The 26,894-nt window shown below is 37.1% G+C and overlaps 3 protein-coding genes across 6 annotated transcripts in view; 2 read left to right on the top strand and 1 right to left on the bottom strand.

The window, feature by feature from the left end:
* smarcd3b (SWI/SNF related BAF chromatin remodeling complex subunit D3b) overlaps nt 1-4,865 on the top strand; it is a 43,033-nt gene extending 38,168 nt beyond the window's left edge. For all 3 annotated transcript variants that reach the window (XM_055207488.2, XM_055207477.2, XM_055207497.2), the window contains 2 exons: nt 1,470-1,571; nt 1,801-4,865. In XM_055207488.2, coding sequence (XP_055063463.1) covers nt 1,470-1,571; nt 1,801-1,854 — 156 coding nt within the window. In that variant the 3' untranslated portion in view covers nt 1,855-4,865. The remainder of the gene's footprint in view (nt 1-1,469; nt 1,572-1,800) is intronic.
* Nucleotides 4,866-7,810: 2,945 nt separating this feature from the next.
* chpf2 (chondroitin polymerizing factor 2) lies at nt 7,811-12,305 on the bottom strand. The gene is made up of 4 exons (XM_073859153.1): nt 10,959-12,305; nt 10,260-10,822; nt 9,797-9,981; nt 7,811-9,647 (listed from the first exon to the last, which is right to left on the bottom strand). The coding sequence occupies exons 1-4, from the start codon at nt 11,231-11,233 to the stop codon at nt 8,376-8,378; spliced, it is 2,295 nt and encodes a 764-aa protein (XP_073715254.1). The 5' UTR covers nt 11,234-12,305; the 3' UTR covers nt 7,811-8,375.
* A 3,084-nt stretch (nt 12,306-15,389) lies between these two features.
* On the top strand, nt 15,390-26,738 carry abcf2b (ATP-binding cassette, sub-family F (GCN20), member 2b). 2 transcript variants are annotated; one of them, XM_055207416.2, is made up of 15 exons: nt 15,415-15,505; nt 16,393-16,567; nt 16,959-17,171; nt 17,980-18,162; nt 18,285-18,456; nt 19,990-20,085; nt 20,275-20,377; nt 21,735-21,830; nt 22,058-22,177; nt 22,759-22,848; nt 23,060-23,170; nt 23,279-23,341; nt 23,615-23,743; nt 25,428-25,631; nt 25,731-26,738. In XM_055207416.2, the coding sequence occupies exons 2-15, from the start codon at nt 16,414-16,416 to the stop codon at nt 25,845-25,847; spliced, it is 1,851 nt and encodes a 616-aa protein (XP_055063391.2). In that variant the 5' UTR covers nt 15,415-15,505; nt 16,393-16,413; the 3' UTR covers nt 25,848-26,738. The 2 variants fall into 2 exon arrangements, with proteins under 2 accessions (XP_055063401.2, XP_055063391.2); XM_055207426.2 differs by lacking the exon at nt 22,759-22,848 and having other exon boundaries at nt 15,390-15,506; nt 16,395-16,567.
* Nucleotides 26,739-26,894: the final 156 nt, after the last annotated feature.

Genomic DNA, 26,894 nt, shown 5'->3' with positions numbered 1-26,894 from the left:
TCGTGATGCGCCAGCGTGACCCCACGCAATACGTCATGACGTCAAGAGGTCACAGAAGACGAACGCGAAACTCCACCCCAATGTTTACAAGTGTGTTGAAAGAGGACCGTTCCGACGTTGTTGTATTTCAACTGATACTAATTAATGTCTTTGTGTCAGTTTATTGTTTACAATGCTCCGCAAATGTGCGTTTTATATATGTAACACGTGACCTCCCTACGTCACTACATATTTGCGTTAGGTCGCGATGGACCGGATCTAGACGAGAAGTTGTGGTTTGAAGGTGTATATTTTTCTTGTCAAAAATGACAATCGTTTTGCTAGATGGGACCCTTATTCCTCTTTTGGTATTGTTTGTTGTCCTTTGAAACTCCATTGAAAAAAACTGTTACGTGTTGAGTTAAATTAAATGTTGGGCTCTATTAAAGTCTTTTAAAATGAGAAAAATCCTGCAATGTTTTCCTCAAAAAACATAATTTCTTCTCGACTGAACAAAGAAAGACATCAACATTTTGGATGACATGGTGGTGAGTAAATTATCTGGATTTTTCTTTTAAGAACATAGAATATTCCTTTAAAGGTGCAGTGTGTAAATTTTAGCGGCATCTAGTGGTGAGGTTACGAATTGCAACCAACGGCTCAGCCAACTGTGCTCATCCCTCGCTTTCGAAAAGCATAGAGAAGCTACAGTAGCCGCCACCGGAAAAACATGTCATCGTTGGAGACAAAAATGTTATACCCCATCAAGGGCTTCTGTAGAAACGTGGTGGCACAAAATGGCGACCTGCATGTAAGGGGACCCTTGTGCATGTAGATAATACATGTCATTCTAAGGTAAGAAAAACATAACGATTCATTATAAAAAGGTCTTTATACACCCATGATAATATAGTTTTGTATATTATATTGCATTTCTGTCAAAAGATCCTTCTAAAAATTACACACTGCACCTTTAACAGTAAACTCTGATTACACATGAGATTAAGCGAGTATCTGGCAAACGCGAGCGTCTCTTTCGTCATGGACCCTTTGGGCGCGTCTGCGGCGGGCGCTTATTTTGGCGAGACGCGTGATGCACACAGGATCTCTCGACGCGCAGAACACATATTTTGAAATAAGGAACCACACACATGACGGGCTACATACATGTTGTGACGAACGTCGCATCGAGCGCCCTCGAAAAAGAAGTCACCGGCTGCCACTGGTAAATAGTGTAGTGCTTTCGAAACATTGCAAATTTTTTATTTTTTTATTTATTTTTTTGATGCTTATAGTGGGGCAGCAACTTCAAACTTTTAATTTAAAAGTTTTCAGTCGGATTTATTTAAAAATGTTAAAAATCGATTTTATAACAATGCATTCAACAGCTTTACATGAGAATTAATTTTTTGGAAAATGTTGATGTTCTTATTCATGCATTACATCAAGCCCTGGTTTCTTACTGCTTTTACCTTTTGCATTGCTTGCAGATTATGACAGATGTTGTTGGAAACCCAGAGGAGGAGAGAAGAGCAGAGTTTTATCATGAGCCGTGGTCTCAGGAGGCTGTCAGTCGTTACTTCTATTGCAAGGTAAAAATATAAAAAATATGCATTATTGATAGTGTTAACTATAAAACACGATGTTACAACATGTTGTTTTGTAAGGATGTATAGCTAAACTTTCCTGTAGCTCAGCTGGTAAAGCATGGTGCTAGCATTAGTTTGATTTCCAAAAATGCATGTGCTAATAAAATGTACATCTACCTGCATTGTGCACTGGTTAAATTACTGGCTCATCGTCCTCCTCATTTCTTCAAAGATTCAGCAGAGGAGACAGGAGCTGGAACAAGCCTTGGCAATGAGGAACACCTAAACTCCTCACAATTAGGCACGGTGTTCACCTGGGACAACGTTTGCTCCATGTGGAGGTCCCTTGCGTTGCTCTTCAGTATGTGAGAGTTTGTGTACGTGTTCAGTCATTGTTGTCACATGACCTACAATCTACCATTCTGGATCGCATCCAGTCACATCGCCAACAACCAATACAGCTCCATTGTATGGACATTTCAGCCAACCATGGTACAGTACTGTATCTTCCGTGCTGGATGAAATCATCTCACAATACACTATTTCTAGTTTTTAATACGTATTACTTTCACCAGCATTTTGAACTTAATGACTTGAGTGGACTTTATCCGCATAGATTGTGGAACCAACCTGTTTCGATTCACCTATCGATCATCCACTCAAACACGGTTTTGCAGAGATAAACATTGTGTTCTGACTAATGTATTAATCATGTCTCGTTCAGCCCATTTTTATATAATTTATTGGGTTAAGCAAAAAATTATTTTGTTAATCCATTTCCTTATTGGATCTTGAGCACAACTTTATTTTCTGCCCTTTTTAAGAAGTGTATTTATGAAGTACTTTGATGAAGGCAGCTTTTAAAAACCAATATTTCAGTATTGACTAAACCAACTACAGGGTATTTTACACTCTGCTGTCCCTGCTACAGCTATTGACATTAGGCTGCATTCATTTAATTGTACATAAACATTGAAGGATGCTGTTTCAACGTATTTAAAAGCATGCGGAAGGATCTGATATGTCACTTTTTTGAAAACCTTGTATCTGAAGAAAAGATATAAAGAAAGTGGGCCATTCAAGTAAATTAAGAGGATAGTTAACCCAAAAATTAAAACATTTCTCATCATCATATTTTTATAACCCTGTATGAATTTCTTTTTTCTGATAAACACAAAAGAAGATATTTTGATAAATGATGGTGAGCACACAGCTGATTGTAAACATCGACTTCCATAGTAGGAAAAACAAATAGGATGGAATTCAAACTGTGTGCTTACCATCATTTATCAAAATATCTTCTTCATCATTTATCACAATACCTCTATAATATATTTTTTCCTACTATGGAAGTCAATGGTTGCAGTCAGCTGTGTGCTTGCCGTCATTTGTCAGGGTATCTTCTTTTGTGTTCATCAGAAAAATAAATTCATACAGATTCGGAAAAACATGAGGACGAGTAAATCATGACAGAATTTTCATTTTTGGGTAAACTATCCCTTTATTCAGAAATATGATTTGGATAGTTTCAGACATATTTCCTTTTTCGTAACCAAAACCTTTATTAGGCATGGGCCGGTATGAGATTTTGGCGGTATGATAACCTAAAGCAAAAATACCACGGTTTCACGGTGTTACGGTATTGCCATTGCAACACTAAAATGTGTTATTTCCAAATGTCTGCATATACAAACAACAACATACATTTTATTTTAAGCAACATACATCACGTATGCCATGCAAAAATAAGGCCTTAAATTATAATATTCTTTCAAAAGAATATGAAAATTATAAAATGTAAATGTAGTAATATTAATAATATTAAATGGAAACATCAAATCAATTACATGACTTAATTATTTAACTTAATTTTGTGTAAACCCAGCTTATACCTTGAAAACGGTAACCGGCCCATGCCTATGTGCACATCAAATTTTCTGTAAATCCTTTATTATTTTGATCTATTTTAATAGTGCTGTGTAAAATAGCATCACGTGGGCATTTTTCTCACAAGCGAACCTTCACTTTATTTAAAGGGTCGTATTAGTAATTCATATTTGATGTTTTACCAAAGGTCTAAATGACTGAAAACAGTGTTCAGACTTAGATGAAGGACTTTTTGCTTTATGACTCTTAGAGTCTTTGCACTACATCATGGATTGTCATTGAGTGCTTTGAAAGCTTTCCATGCTAATTATTTGTAACTTGACAAATGAAGGATATAAAAATGGGAAACCATGTTTAAATGTGTTAACGTTAGATACATTTCTACTGGATTATAGACTCATTTTATGATCACATTCTGAGTGTTGATTCTGCTTGTCCAGGTCAGTTATTAGGTGTTTCCTGCCTTTTTGTACACCTATGCATGCTGCATGGACACATTTTTATACTTTCATAAAAGGACATGAGAAACCTTCTGATCGCTTGGGACTGGATCAGAAGAGCACTGATGTTTAGTTTGTGACCCTCAGTGATGGGGTCAGGTCACAGCCGCTACATTATAACCTAATGTGTCCATTATAGTATGTTGTTTTTTGATTTGTCTTTTTTTAAAGATCTTGCAATTTAATATGTGGATTAAAGAAGCACACCAAGGATTTTTACAGACTGCTACCAAGGCTGTTTGCAACAAGAGCACCTCCCATTGAATCTTGTGGGTACTACATGTATATTGTCAGCCATTTTATTACTTGAGTTGTAACAATGTAACGTTCATTATGACATCTTCTTGTGGTTTTGTGTTAGCAACTGAAGATTTTTGTTGTGTAATGTAGTCTCTTGCTGTTCGAGCCGGCAGCTGTGCTCTGACTTACCGCTGTTTGGTAAGGGGTTTATTGTTACCCACTCTCACATAATCTTTTGGTCAGCCACTATAGCCTTTGCGACACAGAATCACACTGCCATCTAGTGCTTTTAAAGGACAAATCTTCCCCAAACAGTGAAGGCAAAAACAAAAAACTGCACATCATTAGCATGGGATCACTGTTGATTGAAGTGTATTTATATATTCAAGGCTTTAAACTTTTATTACAACCATTTTATTTTGGTTATAGTGTCAGTCTCATAGATTTGTTCACAGAAATAGTGCCAGCAGACATCTTTACATGTACTGTAGGTTTTGATGATCCACTATGTAATTTTGTTTTTCTCACAAGTATCTGTACTACAAGTTTGTTGTCTCACCTTGATCTACTTTCACCAAAAGAGAGACTTTAGAAGTATGTGTGTTGGACAGCGAGGATGTAAATAAACAAGCGCTTGCCAAAGTTTGTAAATGGAACACCATACTAAAAATGTGTTGGGAGTTTATTTTAGAGATAAAGGAAAGGAAAACACCACAGTTTTTCAATATTTTACTAGGTTTTTACCTCAGACAAATTAATACATACCTAGCTTTTTTCAATGCAAGCACTTAATCTTTGTGTACAGTGCGTTGTGAATGTGTTAGCATTTAGCCTAGCCCCATTCATTCCTTAGGATCCAAACAGGGATGAATTTAGAAGCCACCAAACACTTCCATGTTTTCCCTATTTAAAGACACGAGTAGTTACACGAGTAGTATGGAAAACATGGAAGTCTTTGGTGGCTTCTAAATTCATCCCTGTTTGAATCCTAAGGAATGAATGGGGCTAAGCTAATTGCTAACACATTCACGGTGCGCTGTGCAGGGGTTGCGTGCACACATTGAGTAAAGATGGGCATGTGTTAATTTGTCTGGGTTTAGGTAAGAACATAGTAAAATATTGAAAACAGTAGCCCCAAAATGTGACCCTGTCTGTGAAATCCAATCTGAAGTCTCATAATCTTAGTTTCAAATCAGTTGATTTTTACATTGATTTTAATCAATGATAAAGATATCAACATTATTTTTCACAGAAGATTCTTTACATCATGTAGGATGATTTTATGTAGAAAGCAGTAAATCACAAAAAATGACTTTAGCTGGGTTTTCACGGACTGGGTAACAAATAAGTATTTTCATTTCTTCGTTTAAAAGAAACTCTAACTTACGAATGAGCAACACCACAACATTTTCCATCCAGTAGCAGGCTACACGTTTCATTTCAAAAGAACCTTTCACTCCCTCTCCACTGTTGACCTGGCAAAGTCCACAGGAACCCCCTCTGTACTCTTAAATGAAGTAGGAGGGTGGAAAGAAGTTTGGTGAGAAATTCTTTCATACATAGAGAGACAGTGACTGGGAAAATTTACTGTATTAACCTACGTTTCGACCTACTCTGGAACGCAAGACTTTATATAAACCCAGATTCATGTTTTATCTCCCTACCCCTTCTGAACGTACAGTACAGTGTGGGTATTGAATTTCAGCCAAACTACAAAAGAGCCCATAGAAGGGGAGAATGAAGCAGCGCTCCAGATGTGATTTAACAGATTTCGGTGAGCCAGTCCAAGCTAGTTATGTGCTCATTTCCTTCAATCTGTAACAAGAGTACAGACACCTTTTGTAAAGGAATCTTTAATGCCTTTTGTATTAACCCCCTAAGACCTGAGCTTTGGTTTGTCTTTTTTCAGATTTCTTCCAGCTATTTTGGGGTTAGGAAGAACCAATAAATATACTAACCAAATATTTGAAGCAGTGTAATTGTCCATGTTTGTGTACAATAGGTTCCAGTTACACAGAGTTTAGTCTCGCAAAGCCAGACCTTCCATACTGAACAACAGTCAACAGTCTGTGGGCATGACGTCTGAGGCTGAGACTACACAGAGTTAAGTATTATGGTGCAAACAAAAAATTAGGCCTTCAGGACTACAACAATTAATTTTCTTGCGGTAAACAGTATGGAGTTCATGTAATTTTAAGGAACAAATAAGGTAACATTTCAAAATGCCTGGAACGCAGAATAAAGCATACTGTCTTTTCTTAAGTACCTTGATTTTAACATATAGTTTCTTTGATTAATATAGTTTTGATTCATACGGGTGCCATGTCTGTGACTCGTCTCTCAGTCCTTGGTCAGGGAATGAAAATCAAGCAGCTATGTCTTTAAGCCCTAAATTTGTGTGCAATGACCACCCTGCTGAAAAAAAAACAATAAAACCATTAATTCTAATGGTTTTATTGGGAATTTTATTGGTTCTAATGGAATATGGCCCAAAACACACTACGGTGAAGTGGTTTTAATGGTAAAAGCTAATGGTTCCTATGGGTATTTTAATGGAAACCATTTGAATTTTTCAGCAGACAAAAGCTATAGGTTCCGCTACACCTGAAGGCATATCAGTATAATCAGTATGGAACCTAAGACCAGAATGATTTTTTTCATCCATTGAATATAAAATGGGGAAAAGGAGCAGCAACGTTCTTCTGAATTTCCTTTTCTTGTGTTCTCACAAAAACAAATAGTAGGATAATAGGAAAGTAATCCAAGTAATAAATGGTGACTGAGGTAAGTATGACAACTGTTAAGCCATTTTCGTTTAAAGGGACACTCCACTTTTTTAGAAAATATGCTCATTTTCCAGCTCCCCTAGAGTTAAACAGTTTTGGAATCCATTCAGCTGATCTCCGGGTCTGGCGCTAGCACTTTTAGCATAGCTTAGCATAATCCATTGAATCTGATTAGACCATTAGCATCACGCAAAAAAATAACCAAAGAGTTTCGTTATTTTCCTATTTAAATCTTGAATCTTCTGTAGTGACATTGTGTACTAAGACCGATGGAAAATTAAAAGTTGTGATTTTCTAGGCAGATATAGGAACTATACTCTCATTCCAGCATAATAATCAGTGACTTTGCTGCTGTAACATGACTGCAGCAGGAGCAATGATATTAAGCAGCGCCTGAAAATAATCCCCTTTGTAACCTTTAGGGCAATGCGTAATATCGTTATGGCAGCAAAGTCCTTGATTATTGCACCAGAATGAGAGTATAGTTCCTAGCCATATCCGCCTAGAAAATCGCAACTTTTATTTTTCGTCAGTCTTAGTACACGATGTAACTACAGAAAAGTCACATTTTAAATAGGAAAAATATTGAAACTCTTTGGTTATTTTTTAGCGAGATGCTAATGGTCTAATCAGATTCAATGGATTGTGCTAAGCTATGCTAAAAGTGGTAGCTCCAGACCCAGAGATCAGCTGAATGGGTTCCAAAACTGTAAAAATCAAATGTTTATCTCTAGGGGAGATGGAAAAGGAGAATATTTTCAAAAAAGTGGAGTGTCCCTTTAACTTAAAGCAGCTCAACATCTGGGTGCATCACAGTCATGACTCGTGATCAGCTTTCACAGATTAGTTTATTCAGTCCGGACATATTCAGCACATTCTGTTCAAAGGTTGTACAATCATATATCTGAAGAAAAAATGGCTCAAGTTATTTCTGAAGCTGAGTAGAATATAACTCTCGCTAACCACCTGAATTCTGTCTGTCATCTTTGTAGAGTAAAAGCATAATGGGTTATTAACGCTCTTTACCTGCATTCGGTCATCTGCAGTCATGTAAATTAAATGTAATTTAAGTTCATTACCCACTTCAAATCAAATACAGTTATATAGAATTATTATGTGCTCTGGTTAATAAAGTCCTCTGATTTATTTTTCTTTATGAACTAAGGGCAAGTCCCACTATATGTGGATCTTGAGTAACAAGTCTTGTGTCTAGTAATACTGCATCGTTGGATGATCTGTTCAGATACATTCACAACATCAAGGTAAAACATCAGTAGGTCCTTTTCAGTGAGGCAGATTTTGGTTCATCGTTAGTCCAGGTATCATAAGGCCACCAAAATGAGATTCATGAAGTTTAAGCCAAATTAAGGCATGCTTCCAATAATACTCACTTCTTATGTGCTGTTAGCCTGCTCTTGTTCAAACAAAGCCATTGCTAGGTGAGATCGAGAGGCCAGCCCCTCTAGATTACTAAGCACACAGCGGTGATAGATATCCTCACTAAACCTTGGATTACATTCCCTGTGAAAATATTTTTGAACGAGTGCCGGCTCAACGGCTCGAAAGACGTGCAACCCCGAGTAACGCACAAATATCTCATACACATCCATGCTTTCAAGCATCTCATCGTTGTCCAAGATGTCTGCCGCCATCTTTGTGCGGGCAGCCATATAATCTGCGTTGTAAAAGCAGGCTTCTTCGAAGACGTGACGGTCAAAGTGTCCATCGCGCAGTGTCTCGGATGCAAACGATGAAGCGGCAGACGGCTGCTGGTCGCGATAGACCAGAGCGGGACTGTACTCTTGGAAGTGGATCGGGAAGAACACCTGCCAATTGCTGATGGCATTCATACGGCAACGGTTGAGAAAGTCAGAATTGATCTCCGTCCATACACTGGCTAGAAAGAACAGAGTGTCTACTGGATGCTTCTTAGAGATGATATCCATCAGCTTGACCTGTGAGGGAACTTCAGTCTTTACACTGATCCAAGGAATTTTAACATCGCTGTAACGTTTCTCAACCTCGCCAATCATGGCTTTGACGCCGGCAAAAACGTCTGTCTGGCTGACCCGCTGGGCGTCAAAGGGGTCGTACACGAACAAGAAGGTGAGCAGAGCATTGTCATGATTATCCAAAGCGTTCATGACATACATGTCGAGGAAGTTTCCCACAAAGTCTTGATCGTGTGCCGTCACAGGGAGGATCACCTGTACCCTTGTCGCTTCCGTTACATATGGCATGGGAATGATCTCCACAGCACTGAGCGGCTTCAGCAGACTCACCCGTTTGGCAATGACCTGACTGTGACCCTTCTGCGTAAAGGCTTCCAGGGCCAAATCCAGGACGTATTCCATCCCTCGTGTGGGATCGAAGCGCCTGTACCCATTCAGCAAACGCCGCTTCCGGAATCGCAACTGCGGCTGATAGCGCTCGTTCAGACGCCCAACCGCCGTCTCCAAGACCGAATTAACATCTGCCCTGTCGGCACCTCGAAGTTCACACTTTGGAGAACTGTCGGCACATGAATAAATGTGCTCTTCAGTGAAGTATTCCCAGTTGATCACCTCAAAGCGAGTCTTGGGACGGAAGGGTTGGTTGATTCCGATGGGCCAGGTGGCTCCAGCTTTGCCCTCTGGAGTGAGCTCACTGATGTTACTGATCTGAAGCTGTAAATAAAAGGAAAGAAAAAGTCTTTATTGCCTTTAACTGGACAAGACAGCACGTCTATACATATTCTTTATGCCTACAGGTAATAATTATTTGGACACTGGCTGGTTAGAAGTTAGCAGTTATCTTATGCTATTAGGTAACATACCTGCAGCTGTTGTATCTGTGCGTATGTCCAGTCCAGTTCAATCTGGCTGTAGCGTTTGTGCAGGCGATACATCAGGGCAGGTTCAGAGACCGGGTGGACAGTGAAGGCATTTTTAAACTGGGCACTGTCCTCACGCTCGGGGTCTACATTCTTCTGCAGCTCAAAGTAACGGTAAGTCATCTCCTACATCATTTTTAAAGAACACAATATCAATAATCATAATCCTTAGTATAAAAACAATGCATTGGGCTAAATTCACGCTCTATTTTCGCAATTAGATAAATGCTACTGTTGTTCCAAAGTTGTATGTCTTATGTAATATCTTTTCATGCAATTAATTTAAATGAGGACTAAGGTTACGATCTAACATATTTTCTGTTGAAATAAAAAGTCATACATGTTTGGAACGACATGAGTGTAACGTGCATACTATAATAACAAAAATGTAAGTATTTCATCTCCTGATGCTTCTCAACACAACTCAGACCCAAATAATCAATGATGCAACGACCAAGCCACTCATCTGGCCTGACACTGAGGATATCGTTTCTACAGGAGTCCAGATGAGGTTGCAATCGTGCCAGCAGGCTGCGCGACAGCAGGTACCCGTATCCTCCGTGACAATATCGGGCACGTTCTTCACCCCCAATAAACTCCTCCGCCCGTCCCATGTACATGTCCTGTCCGGCACTAAGATGGTTAACCAGCTCTATGACCCTTTCAGCTTGTGTATAAGTATCATCTTGCGCAAGGTAAAACCAGTCGTATTCATTGCCGTGGTGTTGGTGAAGGTGCCGGATAGTTTCATACATTAGCCAGACGGGCCGATCATCACCATGAGCGACAACAACCATGCCGTGCGGTGCTTTTGCACTTCTAAGGCCAGTGAAGAAGAAGGTGCGGTGAAAACGGTGAGCTACGGTTTTATTGACTGCCACACCTAACGTATTCAGAGTGGCACGTGAGGTCAAGATGCCCACCAGAAGACGCTCTCGGATGCCCAGCTCTGTGTGAATGTAGCGAGTCCTGTAGCAAAAAAGAAAACAGAAATAAACCCATGCACATTTTAACAGTAAATGCAGATTTGTTATATACATAAGTGACCCTTATATTTCTCATAATGGAACTGAGGCCCGAACTGAACTGATATCTGATGTTTCACCTGAGGACTTTCTTATGTGGTTTGTTGGGGTCCTTGTGATAGGGTACAATGCGTGGCTGGAAGTCCTCATTCCCATCTCCATCTCTGCCATCCTGGTGATCCCTGACATGACCACTATGTGGAAGTCTCCCATTGCCTAGTTCATCTCCACAAGCATCGTCTGTTTCCCCCTGCGTCCAGGAGACCATCAGAAGACTGAGGCTACAGCCCAAAGAAAGTCCCAGGATGAGAGGCAGAGCAGGCCGAAAAACAGCCAAGAAAGAAGAAAGGCGCATGGTGGAGCAATGTCTTCCCAATGGCAGTCAGCAGATTTCAAGTTTCACACTTGTCCAAGCAGCAGCAAAGTTTACTGTACTTAAAGTAGTCACAGATACAAAGTTTCTGTATTTTAAGTGTATTGAAGTCCTGAAACTATATCTATGTGTCTTATACTTCACTGTTAAGACAGTGTAAAGCCACAACAACAAGCAATGCCAAAATGAGATTCAGAGTAATCTCTTATGACTCTTTATAATGAAATGACTGACAACAGGACATAGGTCTGATCTAAACATGCAATACTGAAGCAGTACCACTTCCTCTATTTAATTTTGACTTCTAACAACAAAAATAAGGAGAATTTCATATACCAAAGCATCACCCTGCACGCAATATGCGCTAACTACATGTGTCAATGCATTATTTGGAAAAATTACATTATTATATAAAAAATCAGCCACCGTAGTGAAGCACAAGTGATGGAATCGCTAACCATTCGACAACATTTGCAACCAGTAACAGTTATGCACTGTTGAGCAATAACGTAATATTCAGGTTGATTTAAACTTTAGTATACATAATAGTGATTTTGGAAAACATCTGTCTTCCGAAAAACAACTGACAACAAATGTTATTCAGTACAAACAAAATGCGTATACCCGTTTTTTAGCACACTAACGTGAACCACGTTAGCAACCACTAGAAATGTTTCCACAAGAAACACTAACTTAATCCAGCTCGTTTTGTATAATTACAGCGTCTCTAACGAGGACTAAGTCAAATGTAAAAAAACAAACGTGAAATGACTTCCTTAGCTTTGCTGTGAGGGTGTCCATCGTCGTTCACGTATCGCAACCTGCGGATGTGCTAAAGAGGAAGATATAGGCTACTCATTCAATGCGTTAAAAGACCCAAGGAAACAAAATTCACACACACAATCGTTCCACGCTTGTAAGATTCATCTAGCTGCATTGATACAGCTATATAATGTCTCGTACTGTTCACATTGCGTCCATTGTCCTGCGAGATGCGCTCGTGCACTTTCGTGCTTATTCGGATCCAGGCAGGCAGACACGTCATCACAGGCATGAATCCCAGCAAGAGAATCATTCATCAAGTTATTATAATAATATGAGAGAGAGAGAGAGAGCCAATGATCATTTCTAAAGATCAATGGAGAAATTACTTTTTGGTCACTTAAAACATATTAAAACATACTTAAATGTTTGCAATGACAGGTTTTACATAACATCAAATTTCTCAATGAAGATGCATTTGCTGAGAATGAAAAGAAAAAGCATTTGTGCACATTGCAGTCTGAGACTGGGAAATGTATAATTTTTGCAATTTCATATTAAAACTTGTAAAGGTCATTGAAGCTCATGAATAATGCTAGTCCAACAACATCATACTTAGCCTCATATGAATTTAGGTAGTCCTAGACCACATCCTAAGGGATAGTTCACCTTAAAATGAAAATTCTGTCATCATTTACTCATCCTCATGTTGTTCTTAGCCTGTATGAATTTCTTTTTTTCTGATGAACATAAAAATATATATTTTGAGAAATGATGGTAAACAGCAGATAGTGACCATTTACTTCCATAGTAGGTCCAATCTATAATGATTTTTTCCAAAGCTTCAGGCTTACAGTTGAATATGTCTAAATGCGAGCTAATGGCCATCCATGATCACCCTAATACATCACTATATAATATCCCAGTAAAAAAGGAGATTAAATACTTAGAGATTTGGTTATCTAAGGAAAAAGAAAATTTAGAAATATTAAATATTGAAAAAAATTTAGAGAAATGTAAATTAATTATGAACAGTTGGTTGCAGAGAGACATAACGATCTTTGGTAGGATTTTATTAACGAAAGTTAAAAATCTTTCCAGATTTATATATCCATGTTTTTCTTTAGCATTGTCTGCTAAAAAGATTAAGGCAATAAACAAGCTAAATTTTGATTTCACATGGAAAAGGAAAAGCCACTATATTCGTAACAATTATATGATTAAAGACTATGAAGAGGGTGGTCTTAAAACAATCGACTTTGATATTATGAATGGAGTCATAAAACTTAAGTGGTTACAGTCTTTCATAAATAATGAATCATCATTTTGGTTTCAAATTCCTACAAATGTATTTTGGTGAATAGAAAATCTATCTTCATTGATGATTGGTGGAAGAAAGGCATATGGTCACTAACCCATGTTATGGACAACTCAGGGAATATTTTAAATTATGAAAATTTTTGCAGTAAATACAATATAAATTGTTCACCTAAAATATACAACAGAATTATTAAGAACATTCCATTACAAATGTTTAATTGGAACAAGCAAAATATACCACAATAATTCCCAAAACACCTGATCTTATGATAGAAAATGTCAATTTTTCTTATAAAAAATGTTCTAATAGATTTTTAAGAAATTGTTTATTGCAATGCTGTTTTCCATGACCAGTAAAGAGATCTTATATATTTCCTAATTTTGATAAAAAAGAAATGTCTATAGTGAGAACAAATTTTCTTTCCTTTCCTGTCAACCCTAACTGTAAAGAGGTTCATTTTAAAATTATGAATCACATTTACCCTGCAAAAGAATTTTTGAGAGTAAGATTTAATGTTGGAGACTCAAATATATGCCAATTATGCAATTTGGAGATAGAAACGGTTGAACATTTGTTTTTTTTCCAGTGTAATTTAGTACAAGCTTTATGGAATGATGCCTTCTGTTGGATTAACCAAAGATTACATGTGAGACTACAGTAATCTTATTTTGGGAAATTATAAAGTTTGGCGTGTTAATTGAAAATAGAAAGATATCATATGTTGTAAATAATTTGTTGTTGTTGGTTTAATTTTACATTCACAAATGTAAATTTTGTAAAACTCCTCCATGTTTTGTAGTTTTTAAAGAGGAATTGGCAATATATTTGGAGACGTTAAAAAGTATGAAAAGTCCCAAATCAAGATATTTATGTACCTTATTACAGGATTTTGAATTAGGAATGTGAAATCCCCCTACTATGCTGTTTATTTTTTATGTATATTTTGTTTCTTTACAATTATCTTTTTTACTTAATAGGCCTATGTACAGAAGACGAATGTAAATTTAGTGTCTTTATATGTAAATCTCAGTCATGTTTTGTAATTCTCATAGTTATAAATGCCTTTTTGTATCTCCTTTCAAAGCATTGAATAAAAAAACATCCATAGCAGGAATATAAAATATGATGAAAATTAATGGGTACTGTCAACTGTGTGCTTACCATCATTTATCAAAATGTTTTCTTCATCATTTATCACAATACTTCCAAAATATTTTTTCCTACTATGGAAGTCAATGTTCACTATCTGCTGTGTGTTTACCATCATTTCTCAAAATCTTTCTTTGTGTTCATCAGAAAAAAAATTCATTCAGTTTTCATTTTAAGGTGAACTATCCATTTAAGGTCAAAAACTATGCAAACTTTATTTATTTATCACAATTACATTTAAGACCATAATTTGCACTTCATATTTTTTATTACAACTTAATAAAAGTCATAATATTCAGTCACATATATATATGCAGTCATATACATATTTCTTGTTTTGCCAGTAATATTTAAAGGCGGGGTGCATGATGCACCTTACTGCGGATTGGCTACAAGTGTTTTGGTACTTGGCCCAACTCCCTTCTCCAAAGTGTTTATCAAAAATCATGCACCCCGCCTTTAATTCTATTAATTTCTAGAGCTTTTCACAATGTGCATTATTGTAACTGAAGTGTAACAGCTTATTGTAACAGCTCTACAGAAAACATCTTAGCACAAAACAGAATATAGAAAAAAAGGAAAAATATATATCAAAATCTGATATATATAAAGGGGAAACATGCATATAACAGGCATGTTATACAATAGTAACCAAGGCAAGCCAAAAAAGGAACTGCTGTTGGTGTTGGGTTGTTTGACAACACAGTCGTTTTATAATTACCTTAACAAATATAATTTTGCAGTGCTTGTTAAAGTGATAAATTAAAATTTTGACGTTTAATTTGGTGAATTTTCATTAAGACTACGACTACTGAAACTGCTAACACCTAAATCATTTTCAATCTTTGTTACACTAATGTCCAGGCATGGTACAGTAAAGCGGTCGCTTGTCCGAAAGGCTCTGCTCGTGCTCACCAGCAGGCGGAAATCAAACACACTGTTGACCAAATACGGTTTCGGCTGTGTGCGCGAGCCGCTGCTGTCCGGGCGCGTGCCAGTAAACAGCGCTTAGCTCCATAAAAGGTATGTCCGTTTAATTTAATCTATTTAATTAACCTGAAACTAGTTATTGTTTTATTCTAACGTTCAAGTTATACATGACACGTACATACAATGTTATTGAAGCGATATTCTGCGTATACAGTACGTATTAAAGCTTGTTGGTTTATGTGGGGGCGCCTCCTGCTGTCATTAACGTTACATTGTAAACCGAAGCCATGTGTAATCCTTACCTGACGCGAACTAAACTAAACCATACACGACTGTACATGAATATACCCCTGACTAGATAACTTACAGCTGAAAAAATCCACATCGTTAGGTAATGACGAACTCTATACAGCTGTGAATAAAATGTTGCTATAATAAGCTAGCAAGGCCCTGTGCTGGTGATCTGTTATGAGGGAGCGAAATTAGCAGCACAACAATGTGAGGGTGTTTATATGATGTTTATATGAATGTAACGCATAGATGCCGCTTTGTTTCCACGAAAAGCGCTCTGGGGTACAAGTTGTTCTTTTAGTAGTTAGCTTATCTTGTCTAAAATTGACAGCAGTGTATGAATAGTTAAACTACAGTTATATACAGAATATATGGTAACTGTCTGTTACGTAATTATGGGAAAGCCTGATGGAACATTGATGCTTTACAATATATGAGCTTTTATGATTTTACATAACAAAAAAAAAGTTCAAAATTGTGACAAACAAAAGGTTCACTCACCAATGCAATGTGTATTACTGTTTGTAAGTCACATCTTTCATTTCTGCTTAAGTATAGATTTAAGTTTAGTTAAAAACTGCTTGATATTTATTGTTCGAGGATCTTTGATGTAAACCACATTTGTGGTTAGCTTGATAAAACTTTTACCGTTGATAACACTTTTAATATCTGTTCCTTTCAACATCACAGATCGCTGTCCTCTGCAGCCATGCCTTCAGAGCTTGCTAAGAAGAAAGCTGCAAAGAAAAAGGAGGCTGCCAAAGCTCGACAGCGTGTGAAGAAGCATGAAGAGGTGAATGATGAAGAAGAGCAAACAGATGGCCAAGTTAATGGCGCTGTAACTGATGAAGATGCAAATGGAGGTGTGTTTATATGGTTGCAACTCATTACTATAAAAGCAATGATGTCACTTTGACAATACCCAGAAAGACTGGTGAAAAAACTAGGATTTGAAAAATTTAAATCAATGGTTGGGTTGCGAAGTTCAGGGAGTGAATTTCGAGGAGGAATGAAGTTCCACCTCAAACTGGTTAGAATTTTTGAAATGGTGGAATTCAAAGGGAATTATATTTAAACAACCTTATAGCATTTAAAAATGACCCCCTTTTTATGCATCATCAAGTTCACTTCACAGTTACATTAGGCACTGTTTGTATCTGTTTAATTTTAAGATTTTTCCTCTTATTTAAAATATCCATTAACTAAATGTCCAAATTGTGCATCTTCTGTTTCTTCTTTCACTTTTTCTTTTAGATGTTGCTGCTTTGGCTAAAGAGCTGGATGAGTTTGAGCTGCGCAAGATGGAGGCACGGGCAGTGACAGGAGTTTTGGCTTCGCACCCCAACAGCACTGATGTACATATAAGCAGTCTTTCATTGACCTTCCATGGCCAAGAGTTACTGAGTGACACCAGCCTTGAGCTCAACTCTGGCCGACGTTATGGTCTCATTGGTCTCAATGGCACAGGTATGGAACATAAGTAACCCCGGTGACCTCCATCACTCTTCTTAAAGTCGCAATGAATTTGAAATGAAAAACTATAAAAAAAAATATTAATATTGTGGTATTATTAACAAATTAATTATCTGTGAGCTTCATTATTTTTTAAAAATTTGTGTGTGTTCATAATCTTTAATCAAAAATGCAAATCTCCTCCCCTCCTCAAAACGATCTCTCTTCACTTCCTTTCATAATGTATGGCAGGTGGGCGGGGTCCGGGAGAAGATCGCAGCGATTAGCAATTAGCAACACAACCCAACTTCAAACGATCCAATCAGATCTCGATGGACAAATTAAAATCCAGCCCTGCCTTATTTAATTCCAGAAGCCATTTCATTCGGATATACGTCATCACGGGGAAAATAAGGCAATCGCTACTTCCGTTTCATGGCGACTTTAAGCTACAGTATTTCTCAAGCTCAGAGTGCCAGTTAGGATGATTTGAAAGTGAAAGTGACGTATTTGGCAATGTGGGCACTGTAGCACCCGGGGAGCTATTGGGGTTAAGGTGCCTTGCTTAAGTTGCACAGACAGTTGCACCCCACCAGTCATAAACTGGCAACTCTCGGGTTACAAGCCTGACACTCAAACCACTAGTCTACAACTACCCCAATTTACACGTGTCTAAAAGTTAATACTGTGTTATTGCCACAATGTCTGAAACGCTAATGTTAGCATAACATTTAAATACACTGAAAGTGTTAGTTTTGTGGGCAAACAAACAATATACATTTTATGGATATCTGTAGGTGAGTTTACTTAATACTTTTTGTAGGTAAGTCAATGCTCCTGTCTGCCATTGGGCACAGAGAAGTTCCCATCCCAGAACACATAGACATCTACCACCTGACACGTGAGATGACCCCCAGTGAGAAGACAGCACTGCAATGTGTCATGGAGGTTGATGAAGAGAGGATAAAACTGGAGAAGGAAGCTGAGAGATTGGCTCATGAGGACTGTAAGTTCAGCACACGCAAACATTTCATTTGTAAATATATGCTTAATTATAATAAAAAATTATGACAAATGGACAATCTGTTATGATAACAGTATGATATGCCGTTTTTCACCTAATTGTAGCAGAGTGTGAGAAGCTGATGGAGATTTATGAACGTTTGGAGGAGTTGGACGCAGACAAAGCTGAAGTTAGAGCTTCACGAATCCTCTATGGCTTGGGTTTTACCCCTGCCATGCAGCAGAAAAAGCTTAAAGATTTCAGTGGAGGCTGGAGGATGCGTGTGTCCCTTGCCAGGTATAATGGTCATTATTAGTTTTAATGTCAAAACAGAGAATTCTCTTCATGTATCCACCTTTTTCAAAGTCACAAAATTACCTGTTATGCTTTGTGCATCTGTAGGATGCCTTTATCTAGCTGATAACAAATACTATGTGAAAGTGCAAAGCATCCTACAGGAAGTCACTTACCATAAAATGGCCCCACCCCACTAAATTTGTGTAGTTTTGCACTTTATTCTTTTGTTCTGTTAAAGTTTATTTCAATTTAGCAGAAATATACAGGTTACTTAATCAGTAGTCTTAATCATAACTTCATAATCTTAATCTATTTTCTAATCTATTAGTTCATGTTTGAGACAAAACCATACTATTAAATAGTAAATCTGTACAGTTGTTACATTGAGAAGATTTTTCTATAGGTACGTAATTTCAGTCTCACGAAATGACGTACCTATAGTCACATACATTTTTTATTATTTTTCGCGATACTTTCATGAATTTCCATGTTTTTGCGTGACCGTATCACAAATTTCTGTTTACGTGTCATTGTCACGTATTGGTTACTCAACTGCTTTTTCCTATTTTTAAACTATTGTCGCTTCGGTTTAGGGTTAGATTTGGTGTTTGCGTTAGGATGTCACTTTAAGTACTACTTTTTCTGAAATTCAGAAATTCGTGATACAGTCACGAAAAAACACGGAAATTTGTGACAGTATCACGAAAAATTATCAAAAATGTATGTGACTATTAGGTAAGTAATTTCGTGAGACTGGGCTGTTTGATCACACAAAAACAATTTGTTTACTGTAGATGTTACCACATGGGTAGTCTCATGTAGCCAAACCTCCCTACTTAAGGTCTGGGAACCTTGGCAGCTTTGAATGGCCAAGGACCGCCCAAGAGGCCATGACTGACACGTAAAGTAACCAATCACATTTTGCTTTGTGCCACATCATGTTTAGGGGCTTGGAGATGTCGCTCGCCACAATAACAGACCGGTGCAACCATTATTCACAAACGTTTATAACAAACGTTAAAGTTTATAACAGCAATAGCAAAAACGTTAAAAACCATGCATACCAGTTGATCTTGATGATTTGATCGTGATTGTCACTGATGTAAACATGAAAGCTTTTTTCTTCAAACAGACGGCTTTGTGTTGTTTCCCGGCGGACCGTTAAAGATTGCGACACACATCTACCAGAAATCCTGTATAATTTAACCAATCAGCGGATGACTTCGAAATCTGCTGAAGTGTTTCCAGTTAAGTGTGCCGTATGCATCAGACATTCAATACACGGTCCGTGGCCTTGGCGTCTGAGGCTGAGACTACCACATGGGGCACGGTTTTTAGATTACCTGAAATCAAATTGATTTTGATTTGCCAAATCACAATCATTATTTATTTTTTATAGTTACTCAAAAGAATGGCATTAAATAAATTTCCACAAAGCATTTTTTCTGTTCAAAGTTATAGTTCACCAATATGTCCTAAATCATAACACATTTGATACATCCTCACATTTTTTCTTTAATTTCTGTATTTCAGGGCCTTGTTCATAAAACCCTTCATGCTGCTGTTAGACGAACCTACTAACCACCTGGATCTAGATGCCTGTGTGTGGCTGGAAGAGGAACTTAAGTCGTGAGCATTGGTTTCACAGTTTATTAAAGTTTGTCTCTACGGAGGATCCAATAACCAAATAAGATTTTATTTTAATCAACATGCACAGAAAGTAAAACACATTGAAAGGTCTAAAATACGTATATATATTTATATCAATTTATATTTAAAGAAAATATATATATTATTCATTCATGTAATTTTGTTCAGCTTCAAGCGTATCCTTGTGCTCATCTCACATTCTCAAGACTTTCTCAATGGTGTGTGCACTAACATCATTCATCTTCATCAGAGGAAGCTCAAATACTACACTGTGAGTACAGAAGCAGGACATTGAAAAATTAGCGGACTTGTTTTTTAAAGTGCAGAGCTTCTTTTGAGTACATTAGAAAATATACAGTGCATCTCAGAGAACTGGACGAATGAAGCTCTATTCATATTTTTGGAAGCTGTATATGCATACTGTATATTTGTATGCAAACTGATGGAAAGGAAATCAAAGCTAATAGTATTGTGTTCTTTAAGCAGGTTTCTTTACCACAATGCTTTTTCTTCCTCTTATTACCAGACAAAAGTTTAGTCTTTTTGTAACTCTCTTAATAACAGGCGTTATCATGCGGCTCTTCCGTGCTGCATTATCAAACCTTGAATGGGCTGAAATGTGATAATTATGCTGCTAATTAATGTACCCATGCCGGTCCTGAGTCTGATTTATTAGTTCAAATTAACTGTTCACTTATCACATACAATACTATTTAATAGTTAGAACACTTTACTGGAATGTTTCTCATGAACATCTTAAAAAAAAATTATCTGAAGCTGAATGCTTACATGTTTAAAAATTATTTTTGTGGAACTCATTAAATAAACCAGAAAATGCTTATATTTGAACCAACAATAGGTTAAAAACTACCCAGCATAGGTTTAATTACAACCCAATGGGGTAGGTCAGTCCCTTTTTGACCCTATTTTTAGAATTTTTTTAGAGTGCATTCATTTTTTTTTACTTAAAACTACAATTGGATTTAAAACGTGTTTTTGTAATGGATGACTTTGAATAATAAAAAAGCCCATAATTTTAAAGTCCATCAATATAGTTAAAAAATAACGGAAGGTGAGACCGCAAGCTGATTAATATAATGCCAACATTACATTACTGCAAACACTACACTCTAAAAACAAACGGTGCTATATAGCACCAAAAGTGGTTCTTTGCTCGTAATCATGGAAGAGCCGTTTTTGGTGCCCTGTGGCACCGGTGGAGCACCTGTGTGGAACCAAATAGTGCTATGTAGAACCATATTTGGTGCTATAGTGGTTCTATGTGGCCCCGATGTGGTTCTGCACAGGTGCTTCACTGGTGCTATATGGCACTAAAAACGGTTCTTCTATGATTACGATCCAAAGCAACAGTTTTGGTTCTATATAGCACCGTTTGTTTTTTTAGAGTGAAAGGTTGACTAGTCTGAATATGATAAAAAACAACATATTTTTTATTTATTTTAAGTGCATTTGAAATAATTTTATGATAAATGTGGATACAAATATAAATAAAGAATAAGTAAGTGTGCTAAAGCATTTGAGAAATAGTCTATGTTAGCAGAAACAAAATGGCAAAGAGCATGTGAAGTTTTAATGTTTGTGCTGTCCCATGAATGGCTTGTTTTTAGGGCAACTATGATCAATATGTGAAGACCAGAGAGGAGCTGGAGGAAAACCAGATGAAGCGGTACAACTGGGAGCAGGATCAAATAGCTCACATGAAGGTAAAACATCACAACATGTGCCCTTACTGCTCCATTTAAACAGCACTTTGGCTTTCTCTTCATTGTAAGATCCGTTTTTTATCCGTCTTTTTTTATTTTTTCATCTTCATTTTGGAAAGGCATCTTTTATTGCATTGCATTGCATTGCATTGCGGTACAGTAGGCCTAGTATTAACCATTGGAATGTCATTGTAAAAATGATATTACATGTTCTCCGTCCTGTATAGAATTATATCGCCCGTTTTGGTCATGGCTCGGCAAAGCTAGCTCGCCAGGCTCAGAGCAAAGAAAAAACCCTACAGAAAATGGTAGCCTCTGGCCTTACAGCCCGGGTGGTAAATGACAAGGTTTGTAACACAACCAAACACACACACCTAAGAGTAGTGATTAGCCAACATGAGTTGCTCAAGGTCTGTTTACAGCATTAAGCAATACATTTAATAATGCTTATTCACGTCAGTTGTCCAATACCTCGATTAAGGCGATTAAATGAATAGTGAAAATAATTTAAAGTAATGAAATGAACTATTTAAAAAAATAATGTACACAGATTATTCAGATCTTATTTTAGGTCACTCAGGTTTTATTTATTGATGGAGCATCCAGTTTGTTTCTACATTAAAGAAAAATAAAGAAACTTCTTTTGCAACCTTTTACTATCTATCTGTATACAATTTTTAGAGCTCTCTGAAAAACTTGATTCTGATAGGCAAATTTTTACAACTTTTTAGGGTTTGTTATTTCATCAAAGTTGCTAGCTTTATACAGCAGACATTTGTAAAGTAGTAACAACACTCTCTCATGTTACATTTGTGTTGAGTTTGATCGTGACTATAAACAAAGCTTAAGTCTTGGGTTGAAAGTGATCCTGAATTTAAAGAAAACTTTGTGCATTCAGTAACAGTTTAACTGCATCTTCTTCTTTCAGACCTTGTCCTTTTATTTTCCTCCTTGTGGCAACATCCCCCCTCCTGTCATCATGGTGCAAAATGTCAGCTTCAGATACTCCACTGACACTGTAGGTCTGCTGTTACTTTAGTAACATTTAAACAGTATTGGTTTGAGTAGAGAATATTTGTTAACATTTAAATGCATTTACTTGTGTTGTTTGCTCTCGTCTCTGACCAATACCTCTTTAAGACTATTCAAATTAAATGTAGTAAATCATTATTTACTTCCTTGTTATTACAATTTAAGTAATGTGTTTTACTTTTGTTTTACTTTTGCAGCATTTAATTTATAAAAACTTGGAGTTTGGAATTGATTTGGACACACGAGTGGCACTTGTGGGTCCCAATGGAGCAGGGAAGTCCACACTTCTCAAGCTACTGATGGGAGAGGTCAAAAAAATATAATAATTGCTTAATTTCACAGTTATCTTTAAAACTCATATTATTAGGATTTACTGTAGATATGAATTAGTAGGCTTATGTTTCCCTCTCTTATAGCTTCTTCCCACAGACGGAATGATAAGAAAGCACTCACATGTTAAAATCGGCAGGTATCACCAGGTATAGACTTGGCATGATTAACTATGCAGATTATATCAGTCCATACTTCCAGTCTTAGTACAGTAGGTTAAAATTTGTGTTGTTTTAGTAATTTTCTTAACAATTAAAGATCTGCTTTTTGTTTTTCTCACTCTGTTACAACTTTAAGATATAAACAAAGCCTATATATCTCAATATTTATATGATTTCTACATAATAATTGAAGTAGGACTGGTTTGAAGTACTGTACTGGTTTTGATTTTTGTACGTTTTTTGCATGCATTCATCCTGCAGCATTTGACTGAGCAACTAGAGCTGGATCTATCTCCTCTGGAGTACATGATGAAGTGTTTTCCGGAGATCAAAGAGAAAGAGGAGATGAGGAAAATCATTGGACGTTATGGCCTGACGGGCAAGCAGCAGGTATATTGGGTGTCTTTTATGTGCATGGGTGATAACAACTATTATGAATGCTAGACCAGTGCTTCTCAAAAATTTTCGGCGTGCGTCCCCTCTTGTGCACGGTGCATACCTTCTGAAAGAAAATGAAATAAAACATTGTAAAACTTAAAATTTAAATGAAACAAAACATATTCAATTATACAATTTAGCGCTGTTGGTTAGTAGCCTTATTTTATGAGCTTAAATTACACAGCATTCAATATACAATATACAAGTTTTTGAAAATATACATACATAGATACAGGTCATTGAAAGTGCTTGAATCTATTTTATGCAAGAAGTTTTCTGGGGAAAAAAATCCATATTATTCCCTGTGTAGTGTAGGATAATATTATAAACATTCTAGACTTTTTAGGCACACGTGCTTAACTGTTAACTTTAAATGCTTATATCTTATGTATGTGAATGTTGATTCATACCAAAATGCTTTTTTGTATGTAACTGTTGTTCTCTGAGAAGGGAACAAGGTGCTGCATCTCCCTTGCCATACTTTCTTCGTCCCTGTAACGCCGTCTTTGGCAATATTTCAGATATACTTTCTGGCTTCCATGTTACTCTGTCTTTGTTGTTAAACCTCACCATTGGTTAAATTTGATTTACACATTACCCTTGAAGGTGTCCCTGTCATGACTGGGATGCAGGAGTGAGGAAGTGAGGACGCAAGTGCAGAGTTTGTGTGAATAAATAACATTTAATAAACAAACTAGAAATAAAACATGAATCAAAACATGGCAGGTACGTAAAACACAGGAACATATAAATGTTAACTGGAACAGACATTGTAGAAACGACAATGATCCGGCAAGTGCACATACAACAGGCAGGGGTATATATACAAACAGACTAACGATACACAGGTGTGATGAGGCAGGTAATTAATTAACAAGAGTCCAGGTGATGACAATCAGAACAGAAACAAGACATGAAACGGATCAACCGTGACAGTCCCCAAAGGTAACACAATAGCCGTTCTCAATGTCAAGGAAGGATCCTCGGAAGCTAGAATTTTGAGGATGCTACATCATCGACGTCCGTCGAAGGACTGTTCCAATGTCGAGGATCCTCGAAATTTCAGCCAAGGACTGAGTCCTTCGTTCGAGAAATATCCCATATTCAGGAAAGGATGCATATTTGTATCCTTCGCGCACTTTACGCGCTGAAATCACCCACAATCCTATGCGCGCAGCACCGAAAGCACACCCCTTCAATCACGCAATGACGTAATGACGTGCACTTGTTAGCCTGTTCCATTTAACGTGTTCTCCGAATGCTTAAAAGGAGCCTCGCCTAGCCTCTGAAGGAAGTGACTTGTAAGGACTAGTCCTGCCAAGGACGTATCCTTGACATTGAGAAACAGCTACAATAACCTTGCTCTCACTTGAAATGTGTCCCTACATTTAGTCCCTGAATTTGAGGGTACTGGACCTGGAAAGTCCTTGAAAGGTCCTTAAATTTGAAGTTAACCAAGGTGTGGGAACCCTGTAAATAAATTTATTTCATAAAATGTCATAAAATGACACAATCTTCTGTCCCCTAGTTTGAGAACCACTGCGCTAGACAATAGCACCTGAAAATGATACTGTATGAAACAGGAACTATTATTCACCTCTCACTAAAGATTTTCTTATGTACTTTCCTTTTAAAGGTCAGTCCCATCAGGAACTTGTCAGATGGACAGAAGTGTCGGGTGTGTTTCGCCTGGCTTGCGTGGCAAAATCCCCACATGCTGTTTCTGGATGAGCCGACTAATCACTTGGACATTGAGACAATTGATGCTCTGGCTGAGGCCATCAATGAGTTTGAAGGTGGAATGATGTTGGTTAGCCATGACTTCAGACTCATTCAGCAGGTATGACTTATAGCATAAGTGCAATAATGGGTGAGGTCTTGCAATTTTAGTATATGAACATTTTTGTTAATGCATATTTTTATTTCTCTCCAATTTTAGGTCGCTCGGGAAATTTGGGTGTGTGAGAAGCAGACCATCACCAAATGGAATGGGGACATTTTGGCTTACAAGGAGCACTTAAAATCAAAAATTGATAAACAGACTCATGATATTTAAAAAACTATGAACTGCAAAGACAGACTGTTAAGTTTCATATCACGGATTGAATTTTTGAATTGGACAATGAATCCCAGATTCTCAACTGCTGTTGTGGATTGCATTCCATTGTACTATCAAGTAGGATTATCGGCACTTCTATCAAGAACAAATGAAGAGTTTGGTTCCAAAACGCGATAAATGCCAAACAGTTACCACCAAAATCTAATATCCACCGTGTTATTTTGTCATCTTTTCTCCCTTTTTTCCCAAACCGTGACAAATGCCACTCTTCCTTCTCTGCAGAATGCAATAAATCTGCTAAACAAATCACAGCGCAGCATTCCACGCACTGTAAACAATACACAATCCTGGTTTTCCTTATCTACTTTGTACTTCGTGATCAACAAACAAACAAAAACAAAATAATACTTTTCATGGCATGTGGTGGTTTTCTGTGGCAGGGAAGAAACTTAAGCCATCAAAATCTAATAATTTATGGCTGGCTATTGTATGTTCTCACACGACCGCATCAAGCTTCTCTAATGCTAACACAGGGGAATCTTATGAAAAACGTACCATTATTTTATGCAAAGTCAAATAAAATAAAAAATAATCAGTTTTTTAATAAATCTTTGAAAATCAAATTATGGATTTGAATTTTTTATGTTATTATAACCTAAAGATGCTATGTGAAAGTTTGTAACAGAAAATAGTGGTTTTCATCTCATCACTTTCTTGGTATAGAAAACACATTTTTGCACAAATTAGTCAAAATGGATTTACTGCGTTTTGGAACCAAATACAGAATTCTTAATGCAGCTCTCAGATGCAGATTTCCAAGCATCAGCATGTCTGTATTTACATTGAAAAGGCAATAATGGTGTATTTGGAATAAATAGATTAATTCAAGCTCTTTGCATCACACTAATGTTAATGTAGACAGGTCACGTGATTGATAGATAATACTAAGGCATTTTAAAAGTAATTTTCAGAATGTCATAATCTGCATGTTATAACCTCAAAACTTTTAGTGCACATCAAAAACTTCCAGCAAAAAAAATATTG

This window comes from Misgurnus anguillicaudatus, chromosome 21 (genome assembly GCF_027580225.2).
Source record: "Misgurnus anguillicaudatus chromosome 21, ASM2758022v2, whole genome shotgun sequence".
Lineage (NCBI taxonomy): Eukaryota > Metazoa > Chordata > Actinopteri > Cypriniformes > Cobitidae > Misgurnus > Misgurnus anguillicaudatus.
The sequence above is the reverse complement of the archived record's forward strand: the minus strand, read 5'-3'. Positions and strand labels throughout refer to the sequence as shown.